Below are 16228 nucleotides of genomic sequence, written 5' to 3'. Positions count from 1 at the left end.
GAATAGTTGATGCTTTGCCTTAAATTTATTTTAATACAATTTATATATTTATACCATAAATAAAATTTATTTTATGCTAAGATGTCTACTCATCTTTAAGTAGTATAGATGCATGCATTTTGGTAGTATGTTTTCTTAATTGGTTAGACATCTGAATATAGACATTCAGCTTCCTAAGGTGATTGGCCCAGCAGTCCTTTTAGGTATTTAGTACTCTCTAAATATGTTAGAACATTTTAGCATAGAGGGAGAGCACCACATTTGAAATCAGACATGAGTTTGAGTCCATCTTATGACCTTAGATCATTTAACCTCTTGAGTTTTATTTTGCTGCTGGTGAGAAAGTGGTAAAAAAGACAGCTAGTATTGCTGTTTTCAAAAAGCTTACAGTATTGGGAAAGACTGTTATTAAAGTATTAAACATTAAACATGTACAAAATATAGCATTTATGGGAGCAGATGGTATTTTAACATAGTAAGACCTGAAGCCCCTTGAGAAATTGAATACTGAATTACATGATTAATTTGAGTTAATAAGTGGTAAATGAATATTTAGCCACATTTATCTTAGATCAATGTCTTTGATATTGTGGTCTGTAAATCCCTTGTGGTACCAAGTAGTCTACAGTAAAGAAATTTTGTTTGTATATATTTTACAAATACAAGAGTATTTATGATTTTTATAGAGTCTCCTTATATCTTGCTACTTCTGTGCTACTGTCTGTGAAGTTTGGGGGAAACCTTTACTTCTCGGTTCTGTCATCCTTTGATATTTTCATAAAATGAAAACAGATTTTCATAAAAATTAAAAAGATTTCATGACAAGACAGACCAGTTAAAGGATTCTGTGTTGTTTCCCAGTAAAGGCATTGTACAAACAATATTTAGATATTACGCATACTGCTTTCACACTACTGCCTGAAGGTGAACAGTTTCAATAGTTTTAATTGTCCTGGATGCTCAGACTCTATTTTAGAGACTGGGGGACAGATTACCGAGAGTATTTCATATCCTACAGGTGTACCTCTAGATGGAATTTTTGTGCACAGGAGAATTTTAAGGCCCACTGGTGTGTTAATTTATGACCTTTGTCTATTATAAAATCCATTTACCACTTTCTTTAGTTTTACTGAGCTATAAAAGGACAGTTTTCTTAGAGACTAGACAAAGGACTTCAAGGTTATGATTATTTTATTCATTTTTGTGTCCTAATAAGAGAGGCCATACTAAATTTTACCTTCCTCAAGAACACTGGTTATAATTCTTTTTCTTGTAAAAGGAAAAACCATTATGTAGTTGGTGCCAGGAGGTTTAGACTTTTTCCTGAGGATCCTCCATAACTTGTTTTTAAGTGCATGTTCTTGCAAGGACTAAATTGGTAATTTGGTGCTAGCTAACATGTAAAACAGGATGCAGGTTGTTTTTGCTTTCAGATTGATTTTCCAGGAAAAGCAAGCTAATTTTTTTTTTTTATCTGATTTTTTTGTTATTGTTTTTCTCGTATCCTTAATTCACAAAATAGACCAGTTATTCAAAAGGTGGTTTATTTTAATATTAAATAGTAGTGGATACTACTATCCAATATTATTTATAATTTAAAAAAACATTGTAAAAGTTGATAAAATAATAACTGCAGTGTGAATGTTCAATTTTAATCTCTGTATGCCAAGACAAGTGAATCTGTATGTGTATTGAATTCTGTTTAAGCAACTTAAAAAGAGAGTTTCAAGTACATACTGTGGTGTTAAGTATCTGGAAACTGGGCTTGTTAGCTATTCTTCTTTAGTCTCCCAAGCCAAAAAAGTGTTGGCTATTTCATGAAGTCTAGACGCAAAGCCATTGAAACTTTTGCTTTTGTGTGTAAGCTAACCATAATAACTGGTAAAACAAACTGGTATTTTTTTTAGGGTGAGCACAGAATAGTGTTTTCCAGGACAATTACTAGAAGTTGCTAAAGTTATAGAAGAGAAAAATTTGCACGTCTCATAGCAAAAACTGGTACAGGTCACATTGCTGCTGAGACCTTTATAAAATCAGGCACAGAGATAATGTTGTAGAGAAATTTGTTTGAGCAACTTAAAAAAGTAAAGTTACTATTTTTCCTAAAATAAATAAAACAGAAAATCCTAAGTTTAAATAAATGGCTCATATTTTGTAGTAATAATAGGGGCCATTCAGATATTTTTTATCCAATGTGGCTCTTTCCTTTGGGGGAAAAATTATTTGCAAATAATTTTGCAAACTACTTTGGAAAACACTGGTGAATTATGCTTAGTGTGAACAGGGAAAAAACCACAAACTCAAAGCTTTTGGTTATGCTATAACTAGGCTTCTCAAAGTTAATTGATATGCTTGGGTGCAGGGGGGCTAATTAATGCTCTTTATCTACTTTAAGTCATTTAAAGATATTCCTACCCATTAAAAAGAAGCAAGCTACATTTTTTTTAAAGGCCTAATAAGATTATCAAATGATAGGATTTTCTTTGAAGTGCACCCTGAGCAGAATAGAATTTCTTTTCAGTAATGTAGATCATTTCTCTTTCACCTATGAAGTGCTAACTACAATAGACACATTTTCTCAAGCTCACTTCAACTTCCAAAAGTATTTAGGGACTGTATTTATCTATAGTGTAAGAAATGAGAAGTTTTCCTGCAGTATGCATAAAAGCCACTATTAAATAACTACTTAAAAATTTACTCTGAGATGTGATGAAAGGTGACATTTGAAAAATTATACTGTAAATTCTAGGTTAGTTATAAAAGTATGGTCATTATTGGGGTGCCTGGATGGCTCAGCTGGTTGAGCGTCTCCCTTGGGCTCAGGTCATAATTTCCGGGTCCTGGGATCGAGTCCCACATCAGGCTCCCTACTCAGTGGGGAGCCTGCTTCTCACTCTCCCTCAGCCCTTCCCCCTGCTTGTGCTCACTTGCTCCCATGCTCTCTCGCTCTCTCTCTGTCAAATAAATAAATAAAATCTTAAAAAAAAAAAAAGTATGGTCAGTGTTTACTTTCTTTGGTTCCTTCTATTGTAAAACATTTTTAAAATCAGATATTCCAGTATGAAGTGGAGGAAACAATTACTGAGGTATAACTGTTTCTTATTTGGAGACTAGATTTTTCTATTTGATTATCATCTGTTTTGCACCTCTTTCATGTGTTGATTGCATATAATATGCTTCTTTTATTGTTTTGGAGGTTCAGTTGGATTTATATTTTTGTTTTGGTAAACAATTTTCATAGATCCATAGAACATCAGAGCTGAAGTAACAGTCATGGTTGTGTAGTCCAGCTCTTTTATTTTGTAGTTCAGGACATTGATTCCCAGAGAACTTAGGTCAAATAATGAGGAAATGACAGATGTACTAGAACCTAAGTCTTCTGACTTCCAAGCTAATGTTATTTCTTCTGTAGCATGGCATCTTTTTTTTTTTTTTTTTTTACTATATACAGAAGTTTATTTGGAGAGGTTATGACTTGATGTAGTGAAGTTGTATCTATCTAGACTGCTTTTCAGCATTCTGTTTTGTTGTCAGCAACAATTTCTTTAGAATCCTTGTATTATCAACTCCTATTTCTTTGGGAAAACTTAAAAAAAATTTTTTTTAAGATTTTATTTATTTATTTGACAGAGAGAGAGGCAGACACAGAGAGAACACAAGCAGGGGCAGCAGCAGAGGGAGAGGTAGAAGCAGACTCCCTGCTAAGCAGGGAGCCCGATGCGGGGCTCAATCCCAGGACCCTGGGATCGTGACCTGAGCCGAAGGCAGACACTTAACCGACTGAGCCACCCAGGCGCCCCTGGGAAAACTTTTTTATCTAGAATATCTGCCACGTCTTTTCCACCTTCTTATATTGTGTTCATCTTTAATTGTGTAACTCTGATCATTGTTCTTTGAATTCTTCCACATCTGTTCCAGTTCAAACCTGTCCTTTCTATTAATTTTTGGGATATTTGTAGTTTGCTCTAAATATTTACTATCTCATTATATATTTGTATTTTATTACTAATTGTTGCCTGTTTCCTAAGTTCTTTTAGTTGCTTAAGTGTGCATTTAATTTATTAAGAAAAGTCACAGGATTGTTGGTGGCAAAGGGTTGATGGAATGTGGATACTCTTGGCATGATGTTTCTTGGCATTAATGCCATATAGTTAGGCCTAGAAATTGTTCATTAATTCATTCAAAAATATTTAATGGGCCTGACATAGGCCAGGCACTATGTTAGATACTGGGGAGAAAGCAATTAAACTCAGTGCCCATTTATCTTTAGCCTACAGAGGATGGGGTGTACACACATGAAAATAAATCATTATGATAGAATAAAAAGGAAAAAGTGAGTTGTCAGTAACAGGTAGGTTACAGAATTAAATAGTGTAAGTATAGGGTGCTATAGAAACACAAAGGAAGAGTACCTAATTCAGAAAGCTATTTGGGAAGAGGTTTCTTCTTAGTTGAGACCTGAAAATGAGTTGAAGCCCGAGAAAGGTGGACTCTGTGGATGAAAGTAAAGAGTCCTTGGCCAAATAAACAGTATATATATTTTTAAAGATTTTATTTATTTATTAGAGAGAGAGAGAGTGCATGAGAGAACATGAGCAGGGATAGGGGCAGAGGGAAAGGGAAAAGCAGACTCTCCTGCTGAGCAGGGAGCCTGACATGGGGATCTATCCCAGGACCCTGGGATCATGAGCTGAAGGCAGTCGCTTAACTGCCTGAGCCACCCAGGTGCTTCAAAAAAACGGTATACTTAAGTCTTAGAAGGAATAGGATTTGTCATTTTTAAGCAATTAGAAATCAGTATAATTAGATCACTGAGTACAAGATTAAGAGTCATCTAGGGCATCTTAAACTGCAGATTTTGATTCAGCCTGCAAGGGCTGCTATAACAAAATACCCCAGACTAGGTGGCTTAAACAACAGAGGCTTATTTTCTCATAGTTCTGGAGGTTAGAATTCTAAAATCAAGGTGCTATCAGAGTTGGATTCTGGTGAGGCCTCTTTTCCAGAATTGCAAGTACCTGCCTTTCCCCTGTATCCTCACATGGCCTTTTGTGTGTGTATGCCCACATGCACATGTGCACAATTAAGTGTGTGTGGGGATTAGGGCTCCCTTTTATGATGTTATTTAACCGTAATTACCTCCCCAAAAAGGCCCTACCTCCCAATATAGTCAAGGACACAGTTCAGTCCATAATGGGTAGGTCCAGCGTGGAGCCTGAGATACTGCATTTCTTGCTGCTGGTCTGAGGAACATACTTTGAATAGCAAGAAGTTATCCTTGAATCAGTTGTACCTGATCATCTACCCATAGGTGCTTTAATGAGTCAGTTTTAAAGATGGGGGTGAATCTGAGTTCTCAACTCTTAGAGTTTGAAAGAAGTTGAGAACCACAAGCCTGGATGGTTATAAATGATTGTCACTTATTTGAATAAATGAAACTTGTTTGAAAACTTTAAGTAAAATTATTATCTTTACCTAGGTGAGTTTGATTTTTATATGTCAGAAAATAGAACTCTTAATATAAGATACATTTTGGACTTGTTCATTTTGTGACTTTTTAACACACTCTTAAATTAGTGCATTTTTAGTATTTCCAGACTTTGATCAGGAAGTAGTCTGAAAATTACTGGCTTGAAAGACAGCTTGTCTGTGAAAAAATTTGTTGTGCCAACAGTGTCTTTTATTGTTTTTATTTTAAGTTTCAAAATTGGCATTGGATATTTTACTTTGGTCTAATTGGTGGGATTAGATGTATAAATAGATTTCATGGCTGGGAACCATGTACCTTATTTGTATTTGGTTTGAATTTATTTTGGCATGCGTAATGTGGGGCAAGGTGAAAAGCCAGCCAGAACTGATTGTGGTTAGCTGCTTAGAATGCTTCCATGTTCTGCTTTATTCATACATACGAATTCTATGGCAATAAATATGGTGTGTAAATAAAGGTGCTGTTGTTTGTTTTAATGATCTTTCTTAACTTCATTTTTTACTATGCTACTTCTTTCAGAGACTAAGAAGCGTCAGTGTAAAGTTCTCTTTGAGTACATTCCACAAAATGAGGATGAACTGGAGCTGAAAGTGGGAGATATTATTGATATTAGTGAAGAGGTAAGGAAAACATGCTAGAGATAAAGCAGCAATTGGAATTGATGCTCTGGGTATTAGAAAACTGCTTTATAAGAGTATTAATTTTTCATTGAAATTTTTGCCAGTTTTATTGTATTATAAAAATTTTAAGATACAGGTTTTAAAATGCTTCTTTAATGTCTTAATGTAAGGTTGTCTTACCTGTTGGAATAAAGCTTTAAATTCTTACTATACCTGGTTATTTGTGTACTGTATTTGTATGTGTTGACTTTAGGAATAAAAGTTTTTAAGCTGAAGATTAATGTAATCTAAGTAGCTAAGAATAAAACATTTTCTTCGATTCTGAATTCACTTTAGGCCCAAAGCAGTAAAATAGAAGCAGTTTTACCTTCTGCATAGCAGGGATACAAAAAACAGAATCTTTTTAAAAGCTTTGCCTTGTTTGAATTGTCACATTCAAATGTGAACCAAAAACACTTTTCCCACATTTTAATATCTTACAGCGAGATTTAAAAAGATGGTAGATATAACCTTTCATATCTCTTCTTTTACCATTAAAAGAATATTAAAAACTTCATTTGGCAGCTGAAGATCCCATTTTCAAAGTATATGTTTTGATATCAGATATAGTCATAGGAATTGATTTTATGTCATAACATCATGTAATGTAATTTATCACTTAATGTTTATATTAAATTCCAAAATATATATGAGACAATTCTGTTTTATTTCTACCAGGTGGCAATAATAATAATGTTTATTGAGGCTATGTGTCTAAAGCATTATGCTAAGTGTTTCATATTTATTTTCTTTAAATTTCTAAACAACCTAAGGAGACAGGAATTTTTATATCCATTTTATATATGAAGAGATGGAGTCATGGAAGATAAGTGATTGGCTCTTCTAGTTACTGTTGCTGCATAACATGCTGGCCCAAACTTTGTAGCCAATGAACCTTACTAGGTTCATGGGTTGTGTGAGTCAAGAATTCAGAAAGGGCATGGTTGGGATGGCTTGTGCCTCTGTTCCAAGATGTCTGGAGGGCTCAACTGGAAAGACTCAAAGTTCGGGTGTTGGTGGAATCATGGGAAGGTGCCTTAACTGACATGATTCGTACCTAAAAGGCTCGAAGACTACCTCTGGGGACCTATTAGGTAGCTTCTCCATTTGACTTGGCTTTCTCATTGTGTGAGGCCCCGAGATGGATAGTTGGACTTATTGCATGCCATTTCAGGGCTCTTAGTGTAAACATTTCAGCAAACATGGTGATAACCTTTTATAATCTGACCTTGGAAGTGATAGTATTACTTTCACCATATTCTATTGGCTACAAGCATGTCAAAAGCCAGCAAGATTGAAGGCAATGGAACAAAGACCATCTGTTGGTGGAATGTCAAGATTACCTTGTAGATGATCATGTGGGATAGGAGATCTTGTTTCAGCCATTTTTGCCCAAGTCCATATGCATGGGATGCAGAGGAGCCAGAATCTGAATCTACAGTTTGAGTCATTATTCTTTACTGCTATACTATCCTGCCTCTTAGGAATTTCTTAATTTATGGGAATTACAAGGTTATTTACCCTAACTACTCAGTTGCTGCCAATTTGGGATTGCAGGTGTAGATAATTAAGTTTCCTGATGTTTTTCTCAGTTGTATCTGTTACAGTTTGGTCTGTGTATCTCCATCACCTTGGTTTGAAGAACTCTCAATCCTTTGGTGTCTCAAGTCTGCTGAAAAATTCTGAACTCTTCAGTCTTAAGAGCCTTCCATTTCTCCCTCCAACAGTTTGTATTCTAGCTGCCTTGTATTTCAGTTGTATATATTCCAGGAATAAATCTTTTATTTTTATGTCACTGTATTTTTAACTTGGTTTATACCTAGAAAACTCTTATTCAGCCTTTAATACCCAGCTTTTTTTGTTATTTCTTTTTAGGGAAGCCTTTTTTGAATCTTTTAAGCCCTTCTTTTGTGCTCTTATAGCAATTTGTTCATACTTTTGTTGTAGTACCTCTTACATTACATTGTAATATCTGCTTAGTATTTGTTTTCTTCTTTAGATTGTTTCACTCAAGGGCAGAGATTTCTCATATGCAAATCTCAGTCTTTAACTAGCAGTCAACACCATGGCTCATACATAGTGAGTGCCTGTTGGATGAATAACTTATTAAAGTTTGCTTTGTAATTCTGAAGTGAAAAACATTTAAAACATTTTAAATAAAATAGCCTTTTCTAGCAGTGATATTTCATGTTCTGCTGTTAACAGTGAATAGTTTACTCTTAAAATTTTTTTTAACCTATTAAGACCTTTTAGCATCCTTAGTAAAAATTATACATTTTAAAAATTATTAAATAGTATTAAATAACCACGAAAGTTAGTAACCTTGTTACTAGTGAATGTAAATATTTTTCTAAAGAGTTTGGTTCCCGAGGATATTTCTGGTTGACATTTGGGGAGTGTTCTTTTTCTTACTTGGGTTAAGATTCACTGTTTAAATAAAAGGCTTAGTAATTTTATGTGGCATTTGGGAAAGTATAGTCTTATATTCATCAAACTTTTTCTAAATCTGAATTTTCATATGCTTAAATAATATATGAAACATATTACAAATATTGAAATAATTACAAAATTGAGGCTCAGTGGTGTTTAAAAGAGTGATGTTCCAGAAGAGAGCTATCTACTTCCTGCTATTAATACCTTATTCTTGGTTATCTGGTATTTTTATAAAAATTACTTACACGGTGGATTGCAGTTGATTACAAATTCTCATTGTAAATGTTCTAAAGTGCTACTGATATGACTAATCCCATATATGATAAGTCTAATCAATTTAGATTTAATCTACTTAAAATATATTTTTCACCATTATTTTCTTACAGATTTAGAGGGATTATTTTGCATCACTAACTTTGTGCTCATTCATTTATGTAGGTTAATTTTCCCATAGCGGGACAATTTTACTTAAGAGAACTTTTTATTATTTTTGAGTTGTGAACTCTTTCAGGTAGAAGAAGGCTGGTGGAGTGGAACGCTGAACAATAAGTTGGGACTGTTTCCCTCAAATTTTGTGAAAGAATTAGAGGTAACAGATGATGGTGAAACTCATGAAGCCCAGGAGGATTCAGGTAGATTATTTAAAAAATTTGAATAGATTTAAATAAAATTATATATGATCTAATGCTTATTTGGTATTTTTTGAAACTCTGTTCTTGTTGAACTATGAGCTTCAGTTTTTCTACTTTTAAAAAAGCAGCTTATGACAGGGACTTAAAATGAACTAAGTATTTGGCAAATAATTTAATATTTTTCCTTCTCTGATTTCTGTTTCAACCTAAAGTAAATGTTTAGTTCCCTGATTATGAATTAATACTGCTTATGTTATCTGATTTCTTTCCACTTAAGATGTACTGATGTTTTGATTTGAGTTTGCAAATGTCATAACTACTTCAGAGATTTTAGAATTTTTTAATTAAAAAATCTTGCTTTTGTTTTTGTTCATATTCAGATAATAAATTAGTTTTTTGTGTAGCCAGAATATCATTTAATATTTTGTGATTGCCCTCATTTATAGGCTTACCCACAAATTCATCTTAAATTTGCTCACCATTTAAAAGTATGATTGAGAACATTTATCCCAGGGGCGCCTGGGTAGCTCAGTCGTTAAGCATCTGCCTTCGGCTTAGGTCATGATCCCAGAGTCCTGGGATCAAGCCCCGCATCAGGCGCCCCGCATCAGGCTCCCCACTTGGTGGGAAGCCTGCTTCTCCCTCTCCCACTCCCCCTGCTTGGGTTCCCTCTCTGGCTGTGTCTCTCTTTGTCAGATAAATAAATAAAATCTTAAAAAAAAAAACATTTTATCCCAAAGCTAAATTTAAATTATTTTTATTTTTAAGAATTGCAATGGAATTTAGTTTAGTTTTTTTTTTTTAAGGTCTATTTATTTATTTTAGAGAGAGAGAGAGAGCATGTGTGAGTGAGCAGGGGGAGGGTCAGAGGGAGAGGGAGAGACAGTTTTAAGCAGTCTCTGCCCTGAGTGCAGAGCCTGATGGGGGGCTTGATCTCACAACCCTGAGATAGTGACCTGAGCTGAAACCAGGAGTCTGACACTGAACTGACTGAGCCACCCAGGCACCCTTGTTTTTTGTTTTTTGTTTTTTGTAAGAGAAATTAAATTCAAAAGTGGTAATGCAGGGATCTAAAGTAGATCTTTTTATGTATGGAAAAATGTATGTAGTGAGGTTCAGTATATTTTCAAAGGCAACATTAAATGTTGACAGTATTTAATATTGACAGTATTATTTAATTCATAGTTCACATACAGATTTAATGTTTTAGTATATGCTTTGTATAGTTGTTTTTTTCTCCCAATTCTGGACAAGACTATGCAGGGAATTTATTTCTCAAGTTTCTTTAGAATAGTTTCCCAGTCTTTCATTGTTTTTCTTGACAATTTTGAAGGATTTATGCTGATATTTTATATAATGGATTCTAGTTTGGGCTTTCCTTCAGATTCTTCATGATTAGTTTCAGGTTGTGTTTTAACAGGATTACAAAATGTTATCTCATTGCATTGTATCAGGAGGCACATGATGTCTGTGTGCTTTCTTTTTGGTGATGTTCAATTTAATTACTTGGTTAAAGCTGTGCTGCCAGTGTAAGGGTACTGTTGTTTTCTTTATGATTGGGAAGTGTCTTGGGGGGAAATACTTTGAGACTATAAAATTGACATTCTTCTCTAAGGAACTTTTCTTTCTGCTCAGTTTGTTTATTTATTGGTGTGGACTCACCAGTGGGTTCTATTTTATTCACTAGGTATTAATCTGTTACTGTTATTTATTTTGATACCACCAGATTTGGCCCATGAAAGCTCCTTCAAATTAGTTTCTGTGATTTTTTTTTTAAATCAACTTTATTGGAAATATAATTTATATATAATCTGCCTATTTAAAATATGTGAGTTTGACAGATGTATAGTATACATCCATGAAAACCACTGCCACAATAAATATACAAAATATTTGCATCATCCCCAGAATATTCCTCATTCCCTGATGCAGTCCATCTCTTTTTCTGTCTCTGGTTTCAGGTGATTATAGGTCTGCTTTTTTCTCATTATGGATCGGTTTGCATTGCTGTGTCCTCTGAACAGGTCTTCATCATTGTTTGAGCACTTTGTTATTTTGTTGTACAAGATGTTCCAGGCTCATCTTGAACTTTACCTACTTCATCCTTAATCGGCTACTTATTCAGGCAAAGTTGGTTAGTAGTTAAACACTGAGATCTGAGTACAAGTGTGCTCATTGATCCTGGGGTGATATTGCTTCTAGGCACTCTTAGTAGATAAAATGGGGGAATGCTTACACATGTACACACATGCCCACATACACACTCCTATATCTCTTTACCTATCATCCATCTCTCTACCTACCTACCTACCTACCTACCTGCCTGTCTGCCTACCTATTTCTGCTGGTGCCTCTAATTCTATTTTAATACCACAGGGTGCATTCTAGTCTGCAGTGATTTCGTCTTTAAGCCCGTTAGCCATAGAGATGAATGAAATAAATAATTGAGTTTACTTTACTTTTAAGGGAATTTTCAGGAAAGGGTTTTAGGATCAGTTTTAGTAATAATAGGTAATAGAGTGATGGTATAAATCAGTCTGGTGAATAGTTTTAACTCATCTTATTTTTAGAATAAAATAAATGACCTTAGGAAGCAGTAGAGGACAGTTTAATCAGTGAATATTTCTTAAGCCTACTATGTGCTAAGTGCTAGGTTGGTTTTGTGAGGGTACAGAATCCCCTCTGCAGTCCAGAAGCTTAAGGTCCAGGCCTCTGAGGGATAAGACAAGTATGAACTCAAATTAGTACATTTCAGTCTGGATTAAAATGGTCTGAGTGTAAGAGGTGCTGGTGGAAAACAGTTCTAAACAGAATACATTGTCACTTAAAAAATTACTTTGTACATTTTCATCTTTTCAGAAATATTCTAGGAAACATTAAAAATATAATCTGCAGCTTTGACTACAACTATTTTAGAAGATGTTATTTTCTAAACTTCTTTTCCTTCTAATTGTTCTTCCCCTTGTTTTCCACTATACAGGCATTTTTAAAAAAAATTTTAATTGTTATAAAAAACACATTATATAGAATTTACCATCTTGACCATTTTCTTAGCATAATTCAGTAGTGTTATGTATATTCACATTGCCATGCAGTAGATCTCCAGAACTTCTTCATTTCACAAATCAAAACTCCATACCTATTAAATAACTCCTCATTCCTTGCCCCTTGAACCACCATTCCACTTTGTTTCTGTGAATTTGACTACTTTAGATACCTCATATAAATGAAATCATACAATATTTTCTTTTTGAGACTGGCTTATTTCACTTAGCATAATGTTTTCAAAGTTTGTCCATGTTACAGCATGTGACAGAATTCTCTCAGATTGAATAATATTCTATTTTGTGTATGTACTGCATTTTGTGTAGCCATTCATCCATTCATGGATGTTTGAGTTGTTTCCCCCTCTTGGCAGTTGTGAGTAAAACATGGGCTGTTAAAACATGGGCATACAGATATTTGAGACCTTGTTTCCCATTTGAATATATACCTAGAAGTGGGATTGCTGGATTATATGCTAGTTCTATTTTTAATTTCTTGAGGATATGCTGTATCATTTTCCATAGTGTTTGCACTATTTTACACTTCCACCAACGGTGGAAAGAGTTCTAATTTGTCCACAACCTCAGCAAACACGCTTGTTTTCTGGGTTGTTTTTTATTTTATTTTATTTTATTTTTTTTTATTAGCTGTCCTTATGGGTATGAGATGATATCTCATTGTGATTTTGATTTGCATTTCTCTAGTGATCTTGAGCATCTTTTCATATGCTTATTGGCCATTTGTGCATCATCTTGGGAGGAGTATCTGTTCAAGTCCTTTGTCTGTTTTTCAAACAGATTATTTGGTTTTTTTCCTTTTATAGTTGAGTTGTAGTAATTCTTTATGTATTATGGATATTAATCCCTTATCAGATACATGATGTGCAGGTATTTTATCCCATTCTGTTAATTGTTTCCTTTGATGTAGAGAAGTTTTTCATATAGGTAGTCTCATTTGTCAGTTTTTTCTTTTGTTGCTTGTGCTTTTAGTATCATATTTAAGAAATCATTGCCAAATCCAATGCAAGTGAAACTCTCTCCCTGTGTTTTCTTGTAGGAATTGTATAATTTTTGGTTTTATGTTTAGGTCATTAATTCATTTTGAGTAAAATTTAAGACAAGGGTTCACCTTCATTGTTTTGCATGTGGATATCCAGTTTTCCTAGCAGCATTTGTTAAGGATGTTACTGGACAGAGAACTGGTTCCAAGCTCAGGTTTGGTTGCTCACTGCTAGAAAAATCAATAGTCAAAGGACAAGTGATGGTGGGAAAGGAAAGGTTGCTTTATTCAGGAAGCTGGCAACCTGGGAAGATGATGGAATAATGTCTCAAAGCCATCTTCACTGTCCAGGTGAAGCTGGAGAGTTTTAAACGGGAAGGCATGGGAAAAAAGGAGGAGGGTAACCTGCAGGAGAAGCCGGCGCCGAGGCGGCTTAGCCATATGTTGACATGACCCAGAATGGACTTGCTGGCATCAGTGGCAGCTGTTTTCAATGTAGTCAGGCCTTATCTTCTGGGAAAGTCTGGTCCTTTAGTCCTCAAGGTCAGTGATCTGCAAATCTCAAAGAAAGTAGGTTAGTTCTGCTGCAGATCAAGGGATTTAAAGCAAGTAAGGAGTGCGTAAACTTGAAGCAAGGTTAATAATTACCCTTAAGACCCGTGGTGATGCTGTTACAGAGAGTCCTTTCCCCTTTTGAGTCACCATAACACCCTTGTTGAAGTTCATTTGACCAGTCTATGCGGACTTTTATCATGGCACGTATGGCTATTTACATGTTTATGTTTTTCCTCTCCAGTAGACTGTCAGCTGTTTATAGACAGAGACTGTTCTTTTTCTTTGTTTGCTTACTGCTTACTATAGGGATCCAAAAAATGAATAGCTTATGATCTGTTTAATTTTTATTCCGGAGTATTATATTTTCTCTCATGTCATTTATGTGCCTTTTTATAGGGCCAACACTTTGGGGAGGGATAGTGTAAAAAAAACTTCGTAATTTATATAGGGAGCAGGTAGCCCTCATACCAGTTGGTTATGTCATCTGTTTTCTAGAGCACAAGGACATGGTACGGATTATTCCTAGGGAGAGTAGATGAATCAATCTCTGCTATGGTTGGTTAACCTACTTGCATGGAGCACTGTGCTTTTCAAATTAGGGGCTTGATCATTTAGCATGTGTGGGTAATTATTGTATTCCTAATCTGACATGCCATCTTGGTTATAGAGAGGGCTAGAGTATTGCTTTTTTCATGTTTCTTGGTTCATATACATGTTTGGGAAGCAGATGAAAGCTGTAGTATGCTCTCTGAAAAGTACATGTAATCATATGAGTAAAATTTTACATACTAATTCATGTGGTACATAGTTCATATATACCCATATACATATATATGACTAGATCATATATTGGTTCAAAAGTCAGTATATAAAAAGATATACATTATAATACTTGTCTCCATCCATGCAGTTGTCTCTTCTGTACCAGAAAGTATTTGTATATTCTTGCTGTCTTCCCAGTGTGTGTTTATGCAGGTTCCCACAAAAACATTTATTTGAATAGTTCCTTCTTTCTTAAATAAAATGTAACATAGTATGTTGTTCAGGACAACCTGAAAATCATGGTGGCTTAAAACAGACATAGTCATTTAGGGACTTAGACTGATAGAGTCTCCTTTTTGACACATGGCTTAGACACAGAGGCAGGGCAACAGGAACATGGCTTTTAAAGGTTCTGCTCCAGATTTGGACATAATCGCTTCCACTAATATTATATTGGACCATCATGGCTATGCCTGAGTGAAACCGAGTAGGGATATGTAAGTTTCCTACAAGGGTGGGGCACTAAATGTGAATACTAATGCAATCTACCACATACAATACCATGAATCCTCTTTTAAGACTGGCCTCTCAGAGGAGCTTCAGTGTTTTCTTAGCTCTGTACATGTGCTGAAAACGAATGAAAAGAACACTATCTTCATGGGTATTTAGTATGAATGGTGATGGCCTTCTGGAAGGTGTGAATTTCCATTTTTAATTTGCCTCCCATTTCTAAGTGCTCTCCCGCTGTATATTTTTCTCCTTAATTTTGCAGTAAACTCTAGGTTCTAAATTTCTCTAAGGCTCTACCTTTTAAACTATGTGAATTAAAGAAACAAATAATTGAATCCTTTAAAAGCTTGTCTTTTCTTTGGTCAGCTTTTTTCTAGTGTCCTTTTTTTTGATCAGTACCTCATGAAGCATGCCCTCATTTTTCAGATTATACATATATGGAGAGAGAACTTGGCATAGTACCTGGCAAGTTTTGAAGTATAGTTGATATTAGTTCTTTCTTACCAACTATTTTATTTTTACTTCTTTACCCCATTCTTTCCTTTAATTTTCCTCTTTAAAAAAATGTGGAGTTAACTATTTTGAGTAGTGACATGATAAAATGTTAAGCAGAACAATTTTTTTTTAAATAAAGATTTTATTTATTTGAGAGAGAATGAGAGAGAGCAAGCATGAGAGGGGGAAGGGTCAGAGGGAGAAGCAGACTTCCTGCTGAGCAGGGAGCCGGATGTGGGACTTGATCCCGGGTCTCTGGGATCATGACCTGAGCCGAAGGCGGTCGCTTAACCGACTGTACCACCCAGGCACCCCTAAGCAGAACAGTGTTTGGGGGTGGGGTTGGGACATTGAAATCATTCTTTCAGTGCAGCTGCTGATTACATTGAAATATAGAAAATCATTTAGATAGGAAGATATATGAGTCATAAAAACATATACTATTTTATGTTCTACTTATTTGAGAATATTTGGTATTCTAAAGTCAGAACTCATGTCTTGAAGATGTGTAAAAACATTGAGAACAAACAAGTACTGAAAACATAGTGGTACAGTTATTACTTAGTAGACTGTCCCCTGAATTACTTCTGATGCATATTTTTGTTCATATATTTCATAGGTATTGGATCTTCTAATATTTATTTTTAACA

At 34.9% G+C, this 16228-nt stretch overlaps 1 protein-coding gene across 4 annotated transcripts in view; it reads left to right on the top strand.

Moving 5' to 3' along the window:
• LOC113926392 (CD2 associated protein) overlaps positions 1–16228 on the top strand; it is a 133314-nt gene that overhangs the window by 50137 nt on the left and 66949 nt on the right. For all 4 annotated transcript variants that reach the window (XM_027601201.2, XM_027601203.2, XM_027601202.2 and 1 more), the window contains exons 4-5: positions 6008–6108; positions 9092–9212. In XM_027601201.2, coding sequence (XP_027457002.1) covers positions 6008–6108; positions 9092–9212 — 222 coding nt within the window. The remainder of the gene's footprint in view (positions 1–6007; positions 6109–9091; positions 9213–16228) is intronic.

This window comes from Zalophus californianus, chromosome 7 (genome assembly GCF_009762305.2).
Source record: "Zalophus californianus isolate mZalCal1 chromosome 7, mZalCal1.pri.v2, whole genome shotgun sequence".
NCBI classification, from domain to species: domain Eukaryota; kingdom Metazoa; phylum Chordata; class Mammalia; order Carnivora; family Otariidae; genus Zalophus; species Zalophus californianus.
Note: the sequence above shows the minus strand (reverse complement) of the source record. Positions and strands in the feature narration are given on the sequence as shown.